Genomic DNA, 24,582 nt, shown 5'->3' with positions numbered 1-24,582 from the left:
TAGGGAAGTTAAGATTTGCTTGCCCCAAGAGAAGGCAGATCTCCCATGGAGCACCGAGCTCCTGGACATCACGTCCACTCTGCGTGATGCCGAACACAGTATTCAGACACTCTGCGATGCGTTTCCCGAAAGTAGCCCGTGCTGGATGGTGTAACCAGAAATGGCACAGCAAAATTAATGACCAATGACCACACAGGAGTTACCTTTTGATTTATTTAAACCAATCAAATTTAAATGCTTAATTGAATGCTTGTTAGGAAACATCTCAAAGCTTGTATCTAGTGCAAGTCCAAGAAAAATCTACACGTGTGGTACAGGGTGTACCACAATTTTAGACAATAATATTTAATACAATTTTAAATGATCCAGAATTTACTTGAAGGCCAAATATACAAACTCTCGAAGCGCACGTCACAAAGGAAAAGTTCCTTTCACTGTTCAGTATCCCCTGTAACTGTACTTTTTCTCTCCCTCATGATCCTCTGCAAATCTCTTGTTGCCTCTCCTCTTCTTTGTTATTGTGCCAAGTTCAGAATATTAGTATATCGCTTTCCTGACAAGCATGTTGCTGAATTTCCGTACTGTCTTCTGTGCAAAGAATCCAGATCCAAATCCAAACTTTGCAAGATTGACAATCCTGTATTTACATCAATGAAGACTACAGCAGCTTCAAAGGCGGCTACTTTTACCAAATGGCTGTGAAGAAAGGTTGTCTATGGGCGTCTCTTCCTAAGTAGAAAATTTAAATTCTCATTTGGGTTCTTTGTATTCACATATGTGTACATTTTTTGAGGAGTTCAAGTAAGGCTAGTGCCCTGTACACTGGCTTGATAACTTAAGGAAAAGCTTCTGGAATATTGTTCTTATGAGTAAATTGGCAGTGTAATAGACTGATACTTACCAGGACTACATGTAGATTACACATAAGGTCTTGTTTATTACTGTCATCACTATGTGTAAACTACCATCGTCTTGTTTATTACCCTCTTCACTATGCGTAAACTTCTATCTCCCCAAACTTTGCACTGGCAAGTTGATCTAATTGCTCACTTGGCAATAATAAACCAATTAATCTAAATCCTGCACTTCTCTCCCAGTTACTGGTAAACTCCTTGGTACAGAGTGACAAATTTTTCCACAAAAGAGTGGTAGGACTCTCTTTCCTACCTCGGTGATGATTTTGCCTTTCTGTATATTGTTGATACGTATCTTCTTTAGTCATGTGAACACTACCAAGCCTATCCATCCTGAAATACTTTCTTTATGAATCAGTAGAAGGAAAATGAAAACTTTGCCTTCATTTTCACCAAAAATGACTACCAAACACTGCAAAACAATAATAGGTGCTAATAGCAAGCACCTTGCCTTCTATTTCAGAAGTGAAGAGTATGCCTCTCTAACAACTAAATACTATGGCTGTCTACACTAGAAAGTGGTAAATTTCCTATCACCTAGTCTTTTCTTAAATTACATAGTTCAAAAAAATTAGGGGAACATGTTTTTGAACATATGCCATGGTCCACAAAACAGTACCTCACACCAACTAAACCTTTTATTACAAGCATGTAACTGTCATATAAATATATTTTTAATAAATTGATTTTCAGCCATCATATTCCCTTAATATTAAATCACATAAAGTGCAGTTTTTTATTTTATAGATTAAAATCTACAAAACACTGGTAGAAACACCTTTCAAAATAATTGCTATTGAATCTTTCACCTTTGTTTTTCATTGTTTACATAGATCTACAGCACAAGAAACAAGAGAATGGGTCTGCCATGACACCCTCAGTATATGTTATTAATAAGTTATAAGTAACAAACATGGAAGTAGGGAGATTGTTCGCTGGTGCAAACAGTTTTGATCAATGGCAGGAGAGTACTTGGAATGAGAAGATAAAGGCTAAGTTAGAAAGGTATAAAGTGGCAGGGAGGGATTCAGTTAGGTAGAAATGTAGTGAGCAGTTTGCCCTATGCAGGCAACTTGTTCTGCTAAAACAGTGCAAGGTGCAATGAGATTCGTCTTGAAAAGACTAATTTTCATGTCAAAGAGATGGCAGACACCTAAAAGAGTACTGAATGTCAGGTTGGGAATACAAAACTGGAACAGGCAGATAATTTCAGGTAGGTATTTTGGCTGTGTGTTCTCCCAGGATGGCTGTATAGTAAGCTAGGTGCAGCAAACCTAGTGCAATGAGCTTGCACTTGTATGTATACACGCCAGTCTGGTTTCAGACCACACAGAAAGGACCTACTAGCAGTATTTTAAAGTACTCATTTTTTTTGTTTGTTAACCATACATGTTCTACCACATAAAATATTCACATGAAGGTATTGTAATATGCTATTACCTCGTGATTAATAAAAATTGGAGTTAAGGCTACTACACTTATTTTAGCTGCTAATATACATAACTCACGAAGGATTCCAATATGTTGATAGATAAGTAGAAGGAAAACATATTTAATTAAAAAGATTGAACACCTCTTGAAAATCCACAGCCTGTTTCCAGTCATTTGACCGGGTCAGGAATGGAATGAATGAAGCCCCCCTCTAGCGGCGAGGAAAGGAACTGTCTGTGAATCTATCACACGAACATTTCTTCACTATAACTGCACTTATGAAAATAAGATTATTCTGCAGTTTGAATGTTAATAGGATGAAACACAGACTCAAAAGCAAAATTCACTTGACGCAGTTTTTAAAGATTTTCTAAAGAAAAATTTCACTTGGCACAGTGTTGAAAATTTCACTGGGCACGGTTTTAAATAAATTCAAAGTAGTAATTCACTTGTGTGTTTCACAGTACATGAAGTAAGAGGGCACAACATACATAACAAGTTTTGTTACGTCCTACTATTGTCAGAATTATTTGCGAGTCGGTGAGACTAACAACATGTTAAGTACAGACATGAATTTAGTTCCATTCACACGCTATTGTAACATGACACTTGATATTTACGGAATGTGAATTTAGTTCCGTTCACACGTGATATTATGGGGTTTTTAGTTACGAAGATAAATGAAGCTTTGTTCACTACTTTGTTACATCTAATACTACACAAGAGCTTCAACCACTTCTCTTTACTGAAGCTACTTGGTTAATTCTAAAGTAGAATAAATGCTAATCAGCTTCTGAGCTTCTAGTCTTACGATCTGTCTTAAATAGTGAGTCAACACCTCCACTTGAAGAAAAAAAGATTTTGAAGTTTTAATTAGTTGAGCGCAGAAACAAATTACATTGTGTTAGATTTCATTGATGCATTTTAAAGATATTTGTGTTCGTTTTTGAGGTGAAAATATTTTATCCGTTATATCATGTAGTGTTTTATATTAATGCTGTTTAACTCTTAAATATCTGAAGTAAGAAAATACATGAATTTTGTTGGGTTTTTTTACCGCATTTTGGTGCATTGCGTTTCCACTTATTTTGATGGATGGGGATTTTACTGATAGGTCATTAGCAAAGTTGGCAGGTATACTTCCAAAATTTTGAGACAGCTCCATGCACAGAGCTGACTCGAGTGTATGAGTGGGCTAAAAGGTTTTTGGCAGGAAGAGAAGCTGTGGGAATTGAACCTCATGAAAGGAGATTGAGCATCACTGTAGACAACATTGTTGCAGTTCGTGACATTATTAGTAAAGATCGGTGATTAAAAATTTCACATTGTGTTAGCTGTAGAAATGCGTCACGGAAGTGTTCAAGCCATCATCCGAGGTGAACTCCATTTTAGAAAATTGTCTGCCAGGTGGTTTCCTCATCTCCTCAGCCAGCTACAAAAAACTTTACACTAGGAATTTTGTCACTACGAGGGGAAGGAGAGGATTTCTTGCGTCGTATTGTGACTTGAGATGAAACTTCGGTGTATCATTACACCCCGGAGTCAAAGCAAGCAAGCAAGCAAGCATGGAGTGGTGGCGAAGAGACGAAGCAAGTCCGGTCAAGACCAAAATGCCCATCTGCTGGAATGGTGTTTGCAACCCTTTTCTGGGACTCCGCAGGCGTTTTGCTGGTGCATTTTCTTCGCGGACAATGGACAATTAATGCAGTGTATTACTGTTGCCTTTAGGATGTAGCAAAAGCTGCGCTTTGCGAAAAGCGGCGCCGGCAACCGATCCGAAATATCATTCTTCTCCATGTGATATAGATGTTGATTCCCATAGGGAATCTGAAATATTTGTCCTGAATGAGTAAATTTATAATACCAATATAAATGGTCCGTTATTGGACATTATAAATTTTCCAGCTAACTCATTCCTGGTTGCCAGCGTTTCACCCCTGTGTGCTAGGTTGGGCTCATCAGTTGGTACCTAGCACACCCACCAAGATGCATGGCTAGCATATGGGGGTGAAACGCTGGCAACCAGGAATGAGTTAGCTGGAAAATTTATAATGTCCAATAACGGACCGTTTATGTTGGTATTCTTCTCCATGACAATGCAAGGCCGCACACTGCCGCTTTAACGCAGGGAAAAACTGGAGAAAATTCACTGGACACCTCTGGAACACCCTCCATACAGTCAAGATTTATTGCCCTGGGACTACCACTTGTTTGGACCACTTAAACAAGACCTAGGAGGACAGCGGTTCATTGATGATGCAAGTGTAGGAGAGTTCATATGCAACTGGCTCCGGACATGTCCCTCTACTCTCTATCAGGACAGCATCAAAAACATACCAATCCAATGGGGAAAATAAAGTAAATAAAATAAATAAAAAATAAATAAATAAACAAATGCCAAATGGACGAATTTAGTACGGAAAGACCTACAATACCTAAACATTGATCACATGGACATTTACAACCGAGATAAATTTAGAAAGTTAGTCAAGACATCTCTCTCCAGTCTCTAACAACTAAATCACTGCATCCACTGCATCCAGGACTCAAGAAAGAAAGAAAGAAAGAAAGAAAGAAAGAAAGAAAGAAAGAAAGAAAGAAAAGACATCCATAGCTCTAGAATGAAAGAATACTGGGCTAAGAGGAAGAAAAGAGCTTACCAGAGTTAAGAACCATGTGGTCCATCGTAGGCCTAAAAGAAGAAGAGAAGAAGAAGAAGAAGGCAATCCCTGTTTATATTGTTCCGCCCTCGTACCTTTTCCAGTGCACAATTAGAGGTCTTGTCTTACCCCTGTATTGATACAAAATTTTCTGAGAATGTTCCTCTGAACTTCACTCGTGACCTTGTGTTATTTAAAGTGTGCTTATGGGTCCAGTCCTAGTTCTTGCACTAGGTCTGTCAAGTGAAAACAAAGACGATGATATGTTTAGAGTATCTGTTCAATACAAGAATGCCCTTTTCTGAATCCGCCTTGGTATTCTCCTAGTTTGAAGGATTATTTTTCTTTCCAGTTTTGCCAGGTCTTACTGATATTTCTATTGCTGGTGGACGTTAAGGGAAAAGGAAGATTTTTTCAATAGTAGTGAAGAAAGATTGTTCCAGTTAGTGTCGGAAAAAATATGCATATTGTTCTCGGCTGAAGTTTGGGGAAGGTTTTCCTGTAGGCTAAAGTTGTAAATATTGCTTGGTGATCACAAAATCCAGGAATTACATCTAGGGACTGGACAGGTGATTGGGAGTTAGTAAGGAATTTATCTAGTATAGAAAGGGAATTTTGAGTAATGCAAGTACCTTCAAACACTGATGGAGAAAAATAACATAGAAAGTTGAGAGGAAACTGTTTGGCACTGGGGCGGCATTTCTCGACCAAGCAATTTCAAGATTGAAGTCTCTGGCAGTATAAATTGTCATAATTATGTTGAACTCGATCCAAGGTATCATTCATTGTCTGCGAGGACTTCAGAGCATGATACACTGACCACGTGTCTCAAACTCTCTATTTCTCCTGCTTGTTGGATTACACTCTGAACTCTGCCTCCTGAGGTTAGGAGCTGGTCATTACGGAACAGGGCCAAGGAATCTGGTAGCTCTTCTGAGGCTTTGTCTCATGGATTGACGTATCTGTCTGGGCGCAGAATGCTGCGTACAAAGAGCCGGTTTGTTATTAACCTTTACTGCATGAATTATTTTTCGTTTTTGTGTGGTGAAGAAAATTTCAAGCTTTCATGTTCAATTTAAGTTCAGTGTTTTAGATCTACCAGCAATTCTTAACTGGGGCTAATAGCTTAACACTCGTATGTAATGTGGATTGCCATAATGGGGTATATATACGATTTTTCATTATTTTATGCTAAGCTTTTAACATTCAAAGACCGAACATTACTGCCTACTGGCCATGGGTACGTATTGCAAGGCGCAAGGTCGGTAATGTCTTAGAGGTTGAGCCAGAGGTACTCCTGTTATTGACAGGGTATAAAGTGTATCTTTGGTTCTAGGAATGTTTTGTCATATGTTATTTAAAAAAGGCATCACTGGTATCTGTGTTTAATTGACTGTAAAAGTAGCTCTTTCCACAATCTGTTTCCATTTATACAGGTTAAAAGTTACATGCAGTAAAGGGTTGGACAAGAGATGCCCTGTTTCTCACCCTTCTTTTGTGCAGATGTTCTATCCCCACTCTCCCCATCATTAGTGAGACAATTAACTGAACATTTTTCGCTTGCAACAAGTTTTTTCAAATCGTCATGAGGTCACGACACGTTTTACCAATTATTAATGCTCGGAGAACACTTGCTTTCGTACAAGAGATGCATGTCCCAGACCGACCATTGCCAATGTTATGATACTCCAGAAACCAATCTTCTCATGATATTCAGGCTGACAAGCTGAGATGTGGATTTCTGAAGGGATGTAGTTGCTCAGGCATTCACTCTGATCAAATGGCGGCTCTGAAGTGTCGCCTGCTGCCCCTCTTCTCAATTGGAATTGGTGTACACCTTTCATTCATCTTATGCATAGATAAAATCACCTCGGAACTCCAGTAGTTCACCAAAGTATTCAAGTACAGGATTCACACGGAGTAGGACTGTACCTTAGAAAGGCAGAATGCAGACCACAGACGTATGGAACCACCAGCTACTGTGAGTGTTATGGAAATGCGCGTGCTTCGCTGGTCACTTGGGCTGACCTGACTGAACTATATCAGGAACACAGACATTCAGAACGCTGCTCATGAACAGAATGTGAATGGACATGCCCTCCACTGCGAAGATGGCATTTTGTGCTTGGAAATTCATTACAAACACTGAATCGTATTGTTGAATCCATATTGACTGTTGATCTTACAAAATTGTACAAAACCTATTTTAATCCTCCTAGTCAATACTACGTGTTTATGTCCAATTAAGAGTAAAGTTCACACATAAATAGACATGTTTCGAGCCAGCATTGGGTCATTCGGCCTAAGAAATCGAATAATAGACGATCTTCATGAAGCACAGTTGAACTTGGACTTGCTGGAGAGAAAATGTTAAGGTAACAGTGAGTGTCAGACTGAAAATGTGTTTACTTCACTAGAATGTGAGCATTTAAGTGAACTAAACTTTGGGGTGAAGTCAGACCCTAACAAGTAGATAGACCTGCTTAAATGTCCCACAGGCTAGTCAACTGCCAAAATGTCTGTAACACAGTAAGGAATGTGGGGAAAAGTACAGAGCAACCAAGTGATATAAAGTTATCGAAAGTTGTGAAAGAGGACATTATGATGACATGTGACACTATGTCAGGGGTAGCTGCTGCTTAGTGGTTCCTGAAGTCAGTATACTGTACATACTCTAGTAACCCCATATGGAAGTGTCTCCATGTCTCTCAGTTAAGTTCTGTGGGAGTGTGTCGAGCATAGCAATGCAGGGTTGCTGTGCTCGCCAACAGAGTGGGTTGAGGAGGTATTCTACATCATATTTGAAACAAATAGTTCAATTAAAGCAGTCATTATTTTGGATTGTGTGTGTATGTTAATGATTGTAATTTGTTTTTTCTTTTGCAGATATCCGAATTGATAGCAATGCAGATGAATCTAAAGAAGAAACCTTATCAGGCTCCCCTAGTCTCACAGCAATTTACGAGATGTTGGCTGAAGATTCGCCACGCACAATTGCTAGCAACATAATGGCCTATAAACCTAAGCCGAATATTCTAAAAGATACATCAAATTGCTTTGAGAGTAGACCAAGTGAGATCAAGAGAGTGGAAGATTCTCAGTCTGCTCAGATCATCGGCACCACTTCTCAGGATGGTCGAGGCTCAATTTCTGTCATCACTTTAGATGACACCGCAGATGATCTTAAGGAAAATAAAGATCACAGCTCTGTGCAGATATTGGAGAGAAGTAAAAGTTCTAACAGTTATAACAGTGATAGAAAGATGCTTAAATCTGAAGAAAACACTGCTTTGACTCTTGATGGAAGCAGTGTCCCTGAACAAGGTAGGCAGCTGTTTTTTCACCCTCTTTCCTGTTTGACCTGGATCTGGAATGTATTCTCGTGTTGTTATCTATGGTAATTTGGGACAGAGATACAATGGACTTCACAGAATCAGTCAACATGTACACTAGTCCTTAATTGACTTTTACATTGGTTTTTGTGTATGGTACTGTGGCATTATTATTATTATTATTATTATTATTATTATTATTATTATTATTATTATTATTTAAATTTCATTTTGAAGTTAGTATTGAACTGAGAATAATAGATAAGTAAAATTAAAAATCCACCTTTTCAATACTAATATTAAACTAAATAATTTATAACATTTACTTGGAACTAGTTTTGACACTGGTGAGAGTCATCTTCAACCAAATATTAGAACAGCCAATCATAAATATGTCTGTCTGTTAGGTCATCAGCCCAGAGGCTGGTTGGATCCTCAAATAGCACCACCAAAGGTTATGCGGTTATAAGGAAACCCCAAAAACCAATGGCAGCACCAAAATGAGGCGTACTAGGCAAGATGAGGAGTGAGGTAGTTTGCCATTGCTTTCCTCACTGGATCAGGAAGTACTATTGCAGCACGACTGACCCTATGAGCAGCACCTTTCATAACACTCAGATGCACTAGTCATGCTCTGAATGTCATTACTCAGCACTACCCATACCCCAGCAACTTCCATGTTGTCACAGCCATGGATGTTGACTGGGACTTCGTGGAAGCTACACTTTACTCTGGCCTGTGCCAGGAGATGGATGCAAAAGTACTGTATCCATCAAGAAATGACAGCAGGCAGATCATAAATATACATATCATTAAATCAATGCACATATAAACATTCTTAATATGGGACTTCTGATGCCTCTGAAAGTATCTGGAGAATAAAACTTCAAAAAATCACAATTTCAAAATCTTGAAGTTACGATTACAACACCACTTAACACAGTATAATTCCTTTCACTCAAGTTAGAACTTTGAAAGTATTGAGTTCGACTTAGAATTGTAAGGTCCTTAATAAATAAAAAGTCCTGTCATATGAAATGGCGTATGGCTTTTAGTGCCGGGAGTGTCCGAGGACGTCCTGTCATAAATGAAGTGTTATACAAAGGTCGAAACCACACACAGAGTTTCTCTGTAAATATGATAGTCACAATTAGAACGACACTTAATTATTTTACTCAAGATGGAATCTTGAAAGTCGTGAGTTTTACTTAGAGTAGGAAGATTCTAAATTTAAATAAAAGGTCTTGTCACAATTGATCAGAAGCAGAAATGATGAAACATGTACAGTGGAACCTCGATTATCCGTTCCCGGAAAATACGTTTTCCCGGAATGTGCGTTCAAATTACGTGGTCCCGCGAGCATCGTAATTAAATCACGTTGTAAAAGTCCCGCATTATCCGTTCCTCAAACAAACGATTTCCCGGATCAACTGTCCAGAAATTCCAGTCCCATCAATGCTAAATCCTCGATCAATCGTTTTTTAATAAACTGTATCTCACGAAAGTATGGCTATGGCATATTTATGGATCTTGGCGTTAACGCCCCGTCACTGCGATAATTAAAGCAAGTACTGTACCGGTACTGGAAAAGCGATCGGCGGTGAACTTGCATAAGGGACCATCTTAGCATCGCATTCGAGTGGTATTGTTTAGAGAATCTCGGAAAATCATAAAGCAGAGACTGGCCACAACAATTGCAAGGAGACACGGTGCATTTTGACAGCTCTGCTTGAAGACGGAACGAGTTTCGTCAAATGTTCGCACTTATAAAACGTCTATATTATGTCCAGGGTTAGATGTATATATTTTTACATTTTTCGATGGTACTGCCGAAGAGGTTTGCGGCACTTTGCTCAGGGCACTGCAGAGTAACTGGGCTTTCAGGCAGGAATCGAAACTGCTCCTTAACACAAATTCAGTATTTTTGATATTATCGTACATGATTTTGTTAGCGAGACCACCTCGCAACGAACAGTATACCGGAGACCAAATTACGATGAAAGATTAAGAAGTGAACGGATTTCGCCATCATTTTGGGTGTTTTTGTATCTAATGTGCCTTATTTTATTAGATGAGAGAATTACAAACTACTTGGGGTCGATTGTCGTTTGGCTTGGCGTTATTAGATTTTTCGAATAGTTTGGCTAGCCTAATCAAAGTTGCTGAGCTGAAAGAAGTTTTCATGGGAAACTGTCAAAGATTCTCCTGTAAAATTGAATATAAAGTATCGAGATTTTGAACTCGCGTACCAGTAATTAATGCGGTTTCGCGGTCTAACATGCCCGCCTCTCATCCAGAGGGCCCGAGTTTGATTGCGACCAGGTCAGGCAATTTAACCTGGATATAAGTCTGGTTCTAGGTCCACTCAGCCTACGTGATTACCTTTAATTGTGGAGCTATCTAATGGTGAGATGGCGACCCCGATCTACAGAGCCAGGAATATCGGCCGAGAGGATTCGTCGCACTGACCATGCGCACCTCGTAATCTGGAGGCCTTTGGGCTGAGCAGCGGTCGCTTGGTAGGCAAAGTCCCTCTGGGGCTGTGGTTTGGTTTGGTTTGGTTTAGGAGTTTTTGTAAGATTATAATTATACATACTTCATTTTTGTGATGTTTAGCCAAATTGTTGATGGTTTTCATTCATTCCCGGATTTCCGTTTTCCCGTGTTGTACGTTTTATTTTCATGGTCCCTCGAAAAACGGAGAATCGAGGTTTCACTGTATAAAGTTTCTTTATAAACATTAAAATTATTCTTCAAAAGCAAACTGTGAACAGTCATCTGTTTTAAATGTTGTAAAATGTTTCTATGGAAACTGTAATACAGCTGTGGATAGTTTCCTTTAACTTGAATATTGAAATCTATTTAACCTTCCATCGGTCGCTACCGCTCCAATGCGCGGACCTACAATTTTCATCCTCTGACTAGCCTTGCTCCTTGCCACAGGCAGCCTGTGTTCCATCTGATCTGGTAGATCATTGCAACTGTTCAAAGAGATCCAAACAATTGCTGTTCTGTAAGTAGTTAAATCATTTCTTTACCCTAAAGTTGGTGTAATTTCCCATGTAAACATATAGATAGTGCCTCACAGGCACATTGGGACTACTTTCTCTTTATTTTAGATTTACCATACCATACATTATGGCCAGTAGGAAGGAACATTTTAACTTAGACAGAGCAGAAGATGTGGAGGATGTCCAACGACTCTTGCTGGATGAAGACGATGATGCGTAACATGAGAATTTTGAAGACAAAAGTGACACAAACAGTGACTCTCTTCTGGAATCAAGAGATGGTCCCTTGGAAACAGAACAAGATGATGACAACGGTGATGCTGATGAACAAGGAGCATTAGGGGCCAGTGCTAATTATTATGAAGGGAAAGACAAAGACAAAATGGTGTACGGTGCCGCTATCCCAACGGGTCCGCGCCAGGAAGCACAATCACGTACGACATCTATCTGGAGTTATAGGACTAGCAAGGTAAGCTAAATCACTGCTTGACTCCTGGCAGTGTTTCTTTACAGAGGAAATAATAGGCACTATTGTAACTTGCACAAATCAATACGTGGACTACGTGAAAGAAAACTTTTACTCATGAGAGGGATGCTGAGCTTACAGACCGGATAGAGATAAAAGCATTCTTTGGCCTGTTGTACTTGGCAGGATCTTAGAGGGAATAAGCAGAGCCTTGAAGATCTCTGGGGCACTGATGGAGATGGTATAGAAAAGTTTGCACTGGTGATGAGCCTCAGGAGATTTAAGTTCTTGATTCATTGTTTAAGATTTGACGACCGCCAAACCTGTGAAGAAAGAAAGGAACATGATCGACTAGCACCTGTACGAAATATTTTTACGCGGTTTGTGGAGAACTGCATGAAATCCTATAGTTTGGGTAAAAATGTAACTTCAGATGAAAAGTTGGAAGGTTTCCGAGGTAAATGTTCCTTCCGCCAATATATACCTTCGAAACCCAATAAGTATGGGATAAAGATTTATGCATTAGTTGATGCAAAAATGTGTTACATTTACAACTTAGAAATATATGCTGGTAGGAAGCCTGACGGGCCTTTCTGTGTCAGCAACAAGCCTACAGATGTTGTGAAAAGGCTCACTGAACCAATTATTGGATCTGGTCGCAACATCACTGCTGATAATGGGTTCATCAGTGTACCTCGGGTTGAAGATATGAAGCAAAACAATTTGTCTTATGTGGGAACAGTAAAAAAAAAAAAAATAGAGAACTGCTGCCTGAATTTACTTCCTCGAGAGGAAGAGAACAATATTCTAGCCTCTTCAGATTTCAAGATTCTACTACTTTGGTATCATATGTTCCAAAGAGGGGCAGAACTGTTTTACTGATATCAACACTACACAGTGACTCTGAAATAGACCCAGAAACAAAGGAAAAGCGCAAGCCTTGTATCAATACATTTTATAACCAGACGAAGGGAGGTGTTGATACAGCTGACAAAATGTGTGCCTCATTCAATGCATTGCAGGTTATAAATTTCATCTTCTTTGTCCGTATTGAAGATCTACTTGTATTGAATAGGTGGTAATTTACAAAATTATAAGAATTTGTATCATTCAATGTAGCCAGAAACACTTGTCGCTGGCCTTTGGTGATATTGTATGCCATGTTTAACATAGCAGGCATCAACTCCCAGATTATTTATGTAGGAAATGGCTAGAAATAGCTCAGGAGAGTGTATCTGAAGCAGCTTTCAAATGAGCTTGTTCTACAACGACTTTCTAGGAGGAGTTTGAAAACAATTGGAATGCCATTATGTCTGCAGATGAGATTGAAACGATACCGTCCAGTACAGCCCGAGGAGGATGAAGAAGACTATAGGCCAGGACAAGAACAAAAAAGGTGGAGATGTTTCATGTGCACAGCTGAAACTGGCAAGAGAAGATTGTCGAAGTATGAATGCAGAGTTTGTTCCTCAGCAATCTGTTTCCAGCATGCAGATTTTGTTTGCAGTGGATGCTACTGTAACTTCTGTGAGTGTTAATTAAGACACTAAAGTGAAGTGAACTTGTGCTAGAAAAGGTTGAAACATGGATGCTGGTGTATTTTATATTTAAACTGATAAATACGTAGTGAATGTGGTAAATGAAGCTGGAGAAAATGTCACACAGTTTACATCAAAACTTCTGACACTATAGGCTTTTTATATTATTATTATTAATTTATTATTATGGTGCCGATGCTTATTTTCGTATGCTCAATCAAGAAAACAAATTTATTTCACGTGTTATCACCACGTGTAGTATCACATAAATACTAGTGCTCTCTGATTACTGCTCACTTAAACGAGACGGATTTTCTTTTGTGTGGAAAATATTAGTTTTCTTGCAGAATCCTTACTGATGAATGTATGACCTGTTTAGTCCTGTTTATGATATTTCCCAAGTTTGTTGTTGTTATTGTTCAGATGTATGAACATAGTTTCCTACAACATAAGATTTTCTCTATGATTAAAATTGTGAATACTGCAAAGACACCTAAAATTTTGGTGATAAAATGCGGCTTATTTTGGGATCAGAATTTCGTTAAACCATTTTTTAACTGACTCAAACACACCTGTGTAACGTAAGGAGTACTTCATAGCTGCCCACTTGAACTTCCCGAAATGTATACGTGGGGAGATCTCTCGGGCTCATTGCGACCTGCCTTGAAACTTTATATATTGCAACCGACGGAAGGTTAAAAAGGTGGAAGTTGTAATATCAATAAGAACTTCAAGGGAATATTTCTCAGTTCAATGCGGGGTCAAAGGAGTAAAAAGAATAAAGAAACGTAAATTATGCAGAAATAAACAAAGGGAAGTAAAATAAGTAATGAACGTGGTTTTTCGTGGCTCATAGTATTAACGTAAATGAATACTGGATTAAAATTTAAAGATAACAATTTCATTGTTCCGTATTGAAATTATTAACAATAAAAATTAAATAATTGAAGTTCAACCAATTCAATACATAAAAGAAAGAAATGTAGTAATTACATTCTTATTTAAATGGGACCGGTTTCGACCCTAGTCCAGGTCATCGTCAGCCGTAAAAACAAGTAGGCGAAATCACACAATGTTTATGAATATTGGAGAAATGGGTCAGTTTCACACTCTGTCAGGCACAAAATCACAAACACTATCAAATAATATATGAAGATTATAAATAAACTTGAAGTCGCAGACGAATAGATTTGTAGAAGCAAACCGCCAGTTCCCGGTGATCAGCGCGGCACATTCAAGGTCATGCGCTGCGGTCTCGAACGCCAAAGTAGAGTGGAGAATGTCTTGAAGATCCAATATTTGTCTCGGTTGCGGGAAGTTAAGTACGTATATAAAAAATATATGACGCAAATCAGTATAATTGTATGAGAACTTGTGCTCCTGCTAAGTTCTTGGAAAACAGTTGACTTGAAAAAACAATTGTAAAGAGAAAAAAATGTAGTAAAAAGCGCAATATCGGAAAACAAATGAAAACTTATATGCACAGTGCGCTATTTTTTAAATTGAAAAAAATTATTAGGACATGATTGAAGTAGTCGAAGTTGGCGCAAGACAAGAGTTAAAATTTGAAAGAGGAGAACCGAAATGAAGGTCGATTGGTTTTTTTTTTTTTTTAATAAATAGAGAAGGTAGAATAAATTAACAGAGGAAGAGTGATAGTGAAAAAAGAGAAAAAATAAGAGATTGAAGTTAGATGGTATTGAGGAAGGATGAGATAGGGAAAATGAAGGAGGGGTAGTTTAGGGTGGGTTAGGAGGGTGGGTTATTGGAGGTAGAAAATGTGGGTGGGAACTTTGTAAGGCATGGAAAATAGAATTGGGGTTTTGGAATTTGGAATTTTTGAGAAGAAGAATTAGGAAGTCAAAAAGGATATTGGGTTTTTTAGAAATGTCGTTTAAATTGAAATTAGGGTTGAAGTACTGGTCAAGGTGGATAAAGCAATTTTCAGTAATGTTTAAGAGGGGGCCTTTGTTAATGATTTTAAGTATATTCATGTCATTGTTAATACTGGTGAAACTATGCTTGGAGTCTTGTATGTGCTGTCCTATGGCAGAGAATCTGTTGTATTTAATGGCGTTGACATGTTCAGAGTACCTGATATTGAAGTTGCGGCCAGTTTGTCCGACGTAGGAGGAATTGCAGTTGTTGCATTTGAATCTGTATACACCAGATTTAGAAAAAGCATTAGACTTATTTAGAGATTTAGAGTTGTGTAAGATATCAAGATTTCTATTGTTAGTTCTAAAAGAAATTTTCATGTTATGTTTTTTAAAAATATTAGTTATTTTATAAGCATCCTGAGTGAAAGTGAAGGTGGAAAAAGCAGTTGGTTTTATTGTGTCTTTAGATAAAGTGGTTTTTGGACGGTGTTTGAATTTGTTGATGATGCGGTTAGTGAAGGAGTTGTTAAAGCCATTAAATTTAGCAATGTTGCGGATGGTGTTTAATTCATTATTTAAATCTTTTTTGGACATAGGGGTGTTGAAGGCACGAAAAATTAAGCTGTTATAAGTAGCACGTTTATGAGCTTGGGGGTGCGAAGAATCTTGTCTTATTGTAGTTGCTGTTTGGGTTGGTTTTCTGAAAATTTTTGTAAGATAAAGAGGAAGGATGTCTAGTAATAGTTAGGTCTAGAAAATTAAGAGTTTGGTTGTGTTCTGATTCGAGGGTGAATTTAATGTTAGAGTCTAAGTTGTTGAGAAGAAGAAGTGTAGAGGCTGCGTTGGTTGATTCCTCATTTAATATTACTAGTGTGTCGTCGACATATCTCGCCCAAAAGAGGATGTTGGAGAAATTATTATTATTATTAATTTTAGTGTTTTCTAAGAAGTCGAGGTAAATTTCAGCAAGAATGCCAGAAGCTGGTGAGCCCATAGCCAAGCCATCTTGTTGATAAATGGTGTTGTCAAAGGTAAAATAATTATTGTTGAGAACTAATTTTAAAATAGACATGAAGTCTTGAATTTCAAGTTTACTTAGGTTACTGAATTTGTTTAGGTTGTTGTTTATAATGGGGAATAATTTTGAAATTGGAATACTAGGGTACATGTTCACAATGTCAAAAGAATTGAGAGAAAAATTTGGTTGGATTTGTTGATTAGATCAGAAGTGTTTTTGATAGATTTGTTGGATAAAAATCGATAATTTTTTAGTAAAAATGTTTGGATAAATTTAGAAGTGTTGTATAGGGGACTGGGTCTGTAATTGATTATTGGACGGATGGGAATGTTAGTTTTGTGAATTTTAGGGAGTGCTTTGGCAGTGGGTAGTCCTGGGTTCATGTTTATTAATTTATTTTTTTCTTGATCTGTGAGGAGAAAGGACGCATTTTTTAAAGTATGTTTGAGTAGGCATTGGATTTTTGTGGTTGGGTCTTTTTTTACTATAGAAAAAGAAGGGTCACTGAAAAAGTTTTTGGTTTTATCTAAGTAGTCATTTTTATCCATTATGACAGTAGTGTTGCCTTTATCAGATTTGGTGATAATGAGATTATTGTCATTGATTTTCTTTTTAAGATCTGAAATGATTTTATTATCTTTAATTAAATTAGTATTATTATTATTATTATTATTATTATTATTATTATTATTATTATTATTATTATTATTATTATTATTAAGAGAAGTGTTTTTGTTATTATTAATGAAGACTTTTTCGAGTTTCCTTTTTACTTCATATCTGATTTCATCTTGTACATCTGTTGGCATTTTGTTAATGGCTATTTCAGATTCAATAATTAAATTGGTGGCTACATTGAAAGTGTTGAGATTGGGCCAATTGTGTTTGAAGCCCTTTGAAAGAATTGAGTTTTCAGCATAACTCAGAGTTGTTTTAGATAGATTTACGATGGGAGGATGGAATTGTTCAATAGTTTTGGAGGGTGTGTTACGGTTCTTAAACTGGAATTTATGTGAAGAAGAGTTGTTCTTAAGAATTTTGAGTTTTCTCTCTAGGGTTTGTTGTTTGATTGACAGTACATGAAATAATTTATTGTCTACTTGAGTTAGGAAGAGGTTCCATTGTGCACTCGGGAGAAGATTAGCAATTTCTAGATGTGTTTCGTATAATCTGTTGTTTAAAAATGATTTTTTCTTGTATAAGAAACGAATTTCGTTTTTTAACCAAATTTTGTTGGTTATTCTTTGGGTTTTTAACATGTGAGGAGAAGAAATGTTTTTTCTGGTACAACTTTGAGGAAATTTCGGGGTTAGATTGTAGGATATGCATTGTTTCAGGAAGTCGATATCTTTTCCTAATTTAGCGATCTTGATCTTAAGGCCCATGTAAGAGAAGGCTTTTTGTTTAGCTTGGTTAGCTTGTGAATCTTTCCTGAAACAATGCATATCCTACAATCTAACCCCGAAATTTCCTCAAAGTTGTACCAGAAAAAACATTTCTTCTCCTCACATGTTAAAAACCCAAAGAATAACCAACAAAATTTGGTTAAAAAACGAAATTCGTTTCTTATACAAGAAAAAATCATTTTTAAACAACAGATTATACGAAACACATCTAGAAATTGCTAATCTTCTCCTGAGTGCACAATGGAACCTCTTCCTAACTCAAGTAGACAATAAATTATTTCACGTACTGTCAATCAAACAACAAACCCTAGAGAAAAAACTCAAAATTCTTAAGAACAACTCTTCTTCACATAAATTCCAGTTTAAGAACCGTAACACACCCTCCAAAACTATTGAACAATTCCATCCTCCCATCGTAAATCTATCTAAAACAACTCTGAGTTATGCTGAAAACTCAATTCTTTCAAAGGGCTTCAAACACAATTGGCCCAATCTCAACACTTTCAATGTGCCACCAATTTAATTATTGAATCTGAAATAGCCATTAATAAAATGCCAACAGATGTAAAAGATGAAATCAGATATGAAGTAAAAAGGAAACTCGAAAAAGTCTTCATTAACAATAACAAAAACACTTCTCTTAATAATAATAATAATAATAATAATAATAATAATAATAATAATAATAATAATAATAATAATAATAATAATAATATTAATTTAATTAAAGATAATAAAATCATTTCAGATCTTAAAAAGAAAATCAATGACAATAATCTCATTATCACCAAATCTTAAAGGCAACACTGTCATAATGGATAAAACTGACTACTTAGATAAAACCAAAAACTTTTTCAGTGACCCTTCTTTTTCTATAGTAAAAAAAAAAGACCCAACCACAAAAATCCAACGCCTACTCAAACATACTTTAAAAAACGCTTCCTTTCTCCTCACAGATCAAGAAAAAAATAAATTAATAAACATGAACCCAGGATTACCCACTGCCAAAGCACTCACTAAAATTCACAAAACTAACATTCCCATCCATCCAATAATCAATTACAGACCCAGTCCCCTATACAACACTTCTAAATTTATCCAAACATTTTTACTAAAAAATTATCGAATTTTATCCAACAAATCTATCAAAAACACTTCTGATCTAATCAACAAATCCAACCAAATTTTTCTCTCAATTCTTTTGACATTGTGAACATGTACCCTAGTATTCCAATTTCAAAATTATTCCCCATTATAAACAACAACCTAAACAAATTCAGTAACCTAAGTAAACTTGAAATTCAAGACTTCATGTCTATTTTAAAATTAGTTCTCAACAATAATTATTTTACCTTTGACAACACCATTTATCAACAAGATGGCTTGGCTATGGGCTCACCAGCTTCTGGCATTCTTGCTGAAATTTACCTCGACTTCTTAGAAAACACTAAAATTAATAATAATAATAATTTCTCCAACATCCTCTTTTGGGCGAGATATGTCGACGACACACTAGTAATATTAAATGAGGAATCAACCAACGCAGCCTCTACACTTCTTCTTCTCAACAACTTAGACTCTAACATTAAATTCACCCTCGAATCAGAACACAACCAAACTCTTAATTTTCTAGACCTAACTATTACTAGACATCCTTCCTCTTTATCTTACAAAATTTTCAGAAAACCAACCCAAACAGCAACTACAATAAGACAAGATTCTTCGCACCCCCAAGCTCATAAACGTGCTACTTATAACAGCTTAATTTTTCGTGCTTTCAACACCCCTATGTCCAAAAAAGATTTAAATAATGAATTAAACACCATCCGCAACATTGCTAAATTTAATGGCTTTAACAACTCCTTCACTAACCGCATCATCAACAAATTCAAACACCGTCCAAAAACCACTTTATCTAAAGACACAATAAAACCAACTGCTTTTTCCACCTTCACTTTCACTCAGGATGCTTATAAAATAACTAATATTTTTAAAAAACATAACATGAAAATTTCTTTTAGAACTAACAATAGAAATCTTGATATCTTACACAACTCTAAATCTCTAAATAAATCGAATGCTTTTTGTAAATCTGGTGTATACAGATTCAAATGCAACAACTGCAATTCCTCCTACGTTGGACAAACTGGCCGCAACTTCAATATCAGGTACTCTGAACATGTCAACGCCATTAAATACAACAGATTCTCTGCCATAGGACAACACATACAAGACTCCAAGCATAGTTTCACCAGTATTAACAATGACATGAATATACTTAAAATCATTAACAAAGGCCCCCTCTTAAACATTACTGAAAATTGCTTTATCCACCTTGACCAGTACTTCAACCCTAATTTCAATTTAAACGACATTTCTAAAAAACCCAATATCCTTTTTGACTTCCTAATTCTTCTTCTCAAAAATTCCAAATTCCAAAACCCCAATTCTATTTTCCATGCCTTACAAAGTTCCCACCAACATTTTCTACCTCCAATAACCCACCCTCCTAACCCACCCTAAACTACCCCTCCTTCATTTTCCCTATCTTATCCTTCCTCAATACCATCTAACTTCAATCTCTTTTATTTTTTCTCTTTTTTCACTATCACTCTTCCTCTGTTAATTTATTCTACCTTCTCTATTTATAAAAAAAAACCAATCGACCTTCATTTCGGTTCTCCTCTTTCAAATTTTAACTCTTGTCTTGCGCCAACTTCGACTACTTCAATCATGTCCTAATAATTTTTTTCAATTTAAAAAATAGCGCACTGTGCATATAAGTTTTCATTTGTTTTCCGATATTGCGCTTTTTACTACATTTTTTTCTCTTTACAATTGTTTTTTCAAGTCAACTGTTTTCCAAGAACTTAGCAGTAGCACAAGTTCTCATTCAATTATACTGATTTGCGTCGTATATTTTTTATATACGTACTTAACTTCCCGCAACCGAGACAAATATTGGATCTTCAAGACATTCTCCACTCTACTTTGGCGTTCGAGACCGCAGCGCATGACCTTGAATGTGCCGCGCTGATCACCGGGAACTGGCGGTTTGCTTCTACAAATCTATTCGTCTGGGACTTCAAGTTTATTTATAATCTTCATATATTATTTGATAGTGTTTGTGACTTTGTGCATGACAGAGTGTGAAACTGACCCATTTCTCCAATATTCATAAACATTGTGTGATTTCGCCTACTTGTTTTTATGGCTGACGATGACCTGGACTAGGGTCGAAACCGGTCCCATTTAAATAAGAATGTAATTACTACATTTCTTTCTTTTATGTATTGAATTGGTTGAACTTCAATTATTTAATTTTTATTGTTACTGGATTAAAGCCACTATATTTATTTAATGAAGCAGAGCTTTCAGCCAAATTGCATTGGCCTTCATCAGGGCATGTTAAGTTCAACAGTGAGCAAAGAAATTCAAAGAAACGTGGAAGTCATGACCGTACTATCCACGGACTACCTCACTAATTGGACTCGAGGATCATTTTTCTGATACACCGCCCTCTGTCGATGGTTTCGTGAGTGCGTCCTGCTGTTCTATGGTGGTGTTATGCATGTATTTCTGCAGTACAGGTCTCCATGTATTTGATAACTTGAAGCCGTCTTCCCTGTTGATGTTATTTGGGCGTAACTCTATCTGTATGGCTTCTCTTGGCAGTCGAGCATAGAAGTCTTTTACAGGTGCGATGACCTTCGCCTGGTCAAAGAGGATTTCATGGTCTGTACTGTAGAAATGTTCTGCTACGGCAGACTGGCTTATGGCTTATAGGATGAAAGAGCGACATTCTTTACTGACGTAATGTGTTCTTTCACCTTGGTGCTTCATGCCAATATATGAGCAACCAGTAGAAGAGACGCTTTCATCAGACAATACCTGTCTGAGGACTTGACCAATCTGGCAGCAGTTTGTTTAAAATCTACTTAATTCTACTACAAAGGGGATTATTACGAACATACAGAAGGAGCAGCAATGTGTTCACCTCTGTCACCAGTGGCTGCTAACACTTTGAGTCTGCTGCATTAACTACAGTGCCATTGAAACCTAAGTGCTTGTATCGTTTCGTAGATGATACATTTTCAGTCTGGCCACATGGAAGGGAAACATTAAGTGAATTTTTGGAACACCTAAATTCCATTACCAGTAAGATCCAGTTGACGATGGAAGTAGAAAATGAAGGTAAATTACCTTTTCTTGATGTGCTAGTATACAAGAAGAATGATGGTACACTAGGCCATGCAATGTCCAAGAAACCTACATATTCTGAAAGATACCTTCATAAGTCCTTACATCACCACCCGTGCCAAAAACAGCTCTCCTTTGAACGTTATTTACTAGGGTCAGTAATGTTGCAGGCGCTGATAACCGCTTAAGTACATTAAGAGAACTGACAACATCCATGAAAAAAAAAAAACGGCTATACGTCAGGAGACATAGCATGAGCTTTGAAGATCAAGGAGCCTAACACGGATTGTATCAACCAGGACTACAGTAAAAAGAAGAAAGTATTTCTTCCTTACGTGGCAGGTATAACTGACAGAATAGGGCGCATTCATAGGAAGCACAATATAATTCCAGTTTTCATCGCAGACCAGAAGCTCAAATCCCTGTTTCGACCCTTCAAAGAAATTAAATTAAAAGAAATAAGTTTCATAATGATAGATCCGTATTGAACTGTGCTAACAATAGAGTAAATTAATATATTATTTTGGGTCCACCTTTTCAATACAAAATGTAAATAGTATAAATTACATAGGGACTAGTTTCAACCTAGTAATAGGTCATCATCAGCCTGAAGTAAATTAAAGCGTAAATATCGAAGAAAAAATAAACAATGTAAACACAAGTACAGTCTTTTTAGAAGTACATACCATGTGGGATATAGAGTAGCAATATATTAAAAATAATAACTCTTCCAATTGACGAAGCACTGAGCGGAAGTTATGTTGTTTAATTATGAATAAAGTTCAGTGCGCCGTATAGCAATAAAAGTCCAGTGTGCACTAAAAGATGTTATAAAGAAGAATTATCAGTTGAATGCTGGCTTCTTGAGTTTGCTGTTGTATATTCGAAGAAGTTGCGTCATTTTTTAAGCTATTCATAGACGTCAAAACACATGGATGTTGGAAAGGCTTTTCAGTTTTTTGGAACTAGGTAATTGTTGCGCATGGAGGCTTAGGAGTCCAGAGAAGCGCTATATTATGTTAAAAAATAGAGATCCATAAAAAAGGTCCTGTGCGTGGTATAAAAATGACAAGTTGTGAAAGTGGAAATCGAAAAAAAAAAAAACAAAAAAAAAAAAAAAAACACCACCCAAACCTTTTCTTCTCCTTCCTTTATTTTTCTCCCTTCACCTCCTCATGATTTCCTTTGAACCTTACCTACCACCATTTCTCTCTTCAGCTTATCACAACACGCGTAAATTCCCTTATGACATATTTTATTAAACATTTTCTTCCACTTGTCCAAATTTATTTTTTTCTTACTGTCGTTGATTCTGAGTCAATTTTATGGTCCGCATTGAACTGCGAATTTATATCCACCTTTATTTAACTCCATATATTATTCCGCCTCGTTAAACATCCATCGTCCTTCAGGATTCCAGAAGCAGAAGAGCTTTCTTCTAGCATCTTACTTCGCATGGACAATTATTTGTAGTTTATAAACATGTTGAGAAGACAATGTTACAGTACTTTAATTTCAATTGATCTCTGAATGAACATCATCGCCGCTTGAAAACCAACATCTCCCCCGTAGGCGTTTCCTCTCCAAGCCCCTCCCTTCCTGTCCTTCCCTCCCCTAAGCATCTTTACCCGAAAACCTGCTTCAGTTGTACTTTTTACATGAACTATTTTAAATGTTACATTATATGAATTTTATCTAGTCTTTGTGTCTTGTTGCTACATCTAAATCTATTCACTTGCTTGGTTTTATATATGGCTGATGACATTGTATACGTGTCTAATTAAAATGTTGTAACATAATCTATGTGCAACAGTTATGTATAGAAAAGGTGGATTCCGTTATATTAAATTACTTTTGTGATCTCATATAAAGCTTTTGCATGAGTTTTTAGGTTGCACTGTTTTAAAGGTGTGGCTTTTTACATACAATGTTTTTGTCACCCCCCAATTTAGGAACTGGGTCACATAATATTTGCACATATCAAACAAAGTAATAATGTGATAATCAAAATAACCAACCTCAAGGAACGTGCATCAGCCGATAACACACCATTAAAAAATTTCAAATTTTAACACACACACATGGCTAGAAACAAAGATACGCAGGATTACAAACATGACAACTAGAGAAAGGATATAGGAAGAAGGCCGGGAAACCCTACAGAGGACGTGATCTTACATGACGTAGGAAAAAAGACGTGAGAGCGTTTACCCTTCATTCAAGTTTTAATATTACAGTAATTAAAAGGATAACATTAACCAGAAAACAAGATGAAACAAGATTTCTGTCCATAGTTCTTCCAAAAATAAAAATCGTGATAAAATGTTTTAACTACTTTTAAGGAAGGTGAGCATAGCTTGATAATGCAATTCACTATGGAAATTTAACAGGGAATATAAATATAATTACAACCATCTTAAAAGGCAAATAGAAAAAGAGTTTACAAATTATTGCCAATAGTTTACCAAGGAAATAACGGATCATCATCATCATCATCTAAAGGCTTCGCCTTGTCGCTGCAACCATTGATCTCTTCTCTCTGCGATCCTTTTCATCTCTCCATAACCTTGGCATCGCATCATCTCAACTACCTCTTCAATGATCTTCTTCCGTGGTTTCCTCTGCCTTTCTTTCCCATCACCTTGCCTTCGAACAAGTTCTTTATGAAGTTATTATGCCGGAGAATGTGACCGAAAACTGATGCTTTTCTCCTTTTTATCGCTGTT

The 24,582-nt window shown here is 36.8% G+C and overlaps 1 protein-coding gene across 1 annotated transcript in view; it reads left to right on the top strand.

Moving 5' to 3' along the window:
- The window catches only part of spd-2 (spindle defective 2), a 740,229-nt gene that overhangs the window by 278,452 nt on the left and 437,195 nt on the right, over positions 1-24,582 (top strand). Inside the window, exon 11 of the mRNA XM_067150605.2 lies at positions 7,892-8,329. Within this exon, the coding sequence (XP_067006706.2) occupies positions 7,892-8,329 (438 nt within the window). The remainder of the gene's footprint in view (positions 1-7,891; positions 8,330-24,582) is intronic.

The sequence above is a fragment of the Anabrus simplex genome, chromosome 7 (assembly GCF_040414725.1).
Source record: "Anabrus simplex isolate iqAnaSimp1 chromosome 7, ASM4041472v1, whole genome shotgun sequence".
Lineage (NCBI taxonomy): Eukaryota > Metazoa > Arthropoda > Insecta > Orthoptera > Tettigoniidae > Anabrus > Anabrus simplex.
The sequence above is the reverse complement of the archived record's forward strand: the minus strand, read 5'-3'. Positions and strand labels throughout refer to the sequence as shown.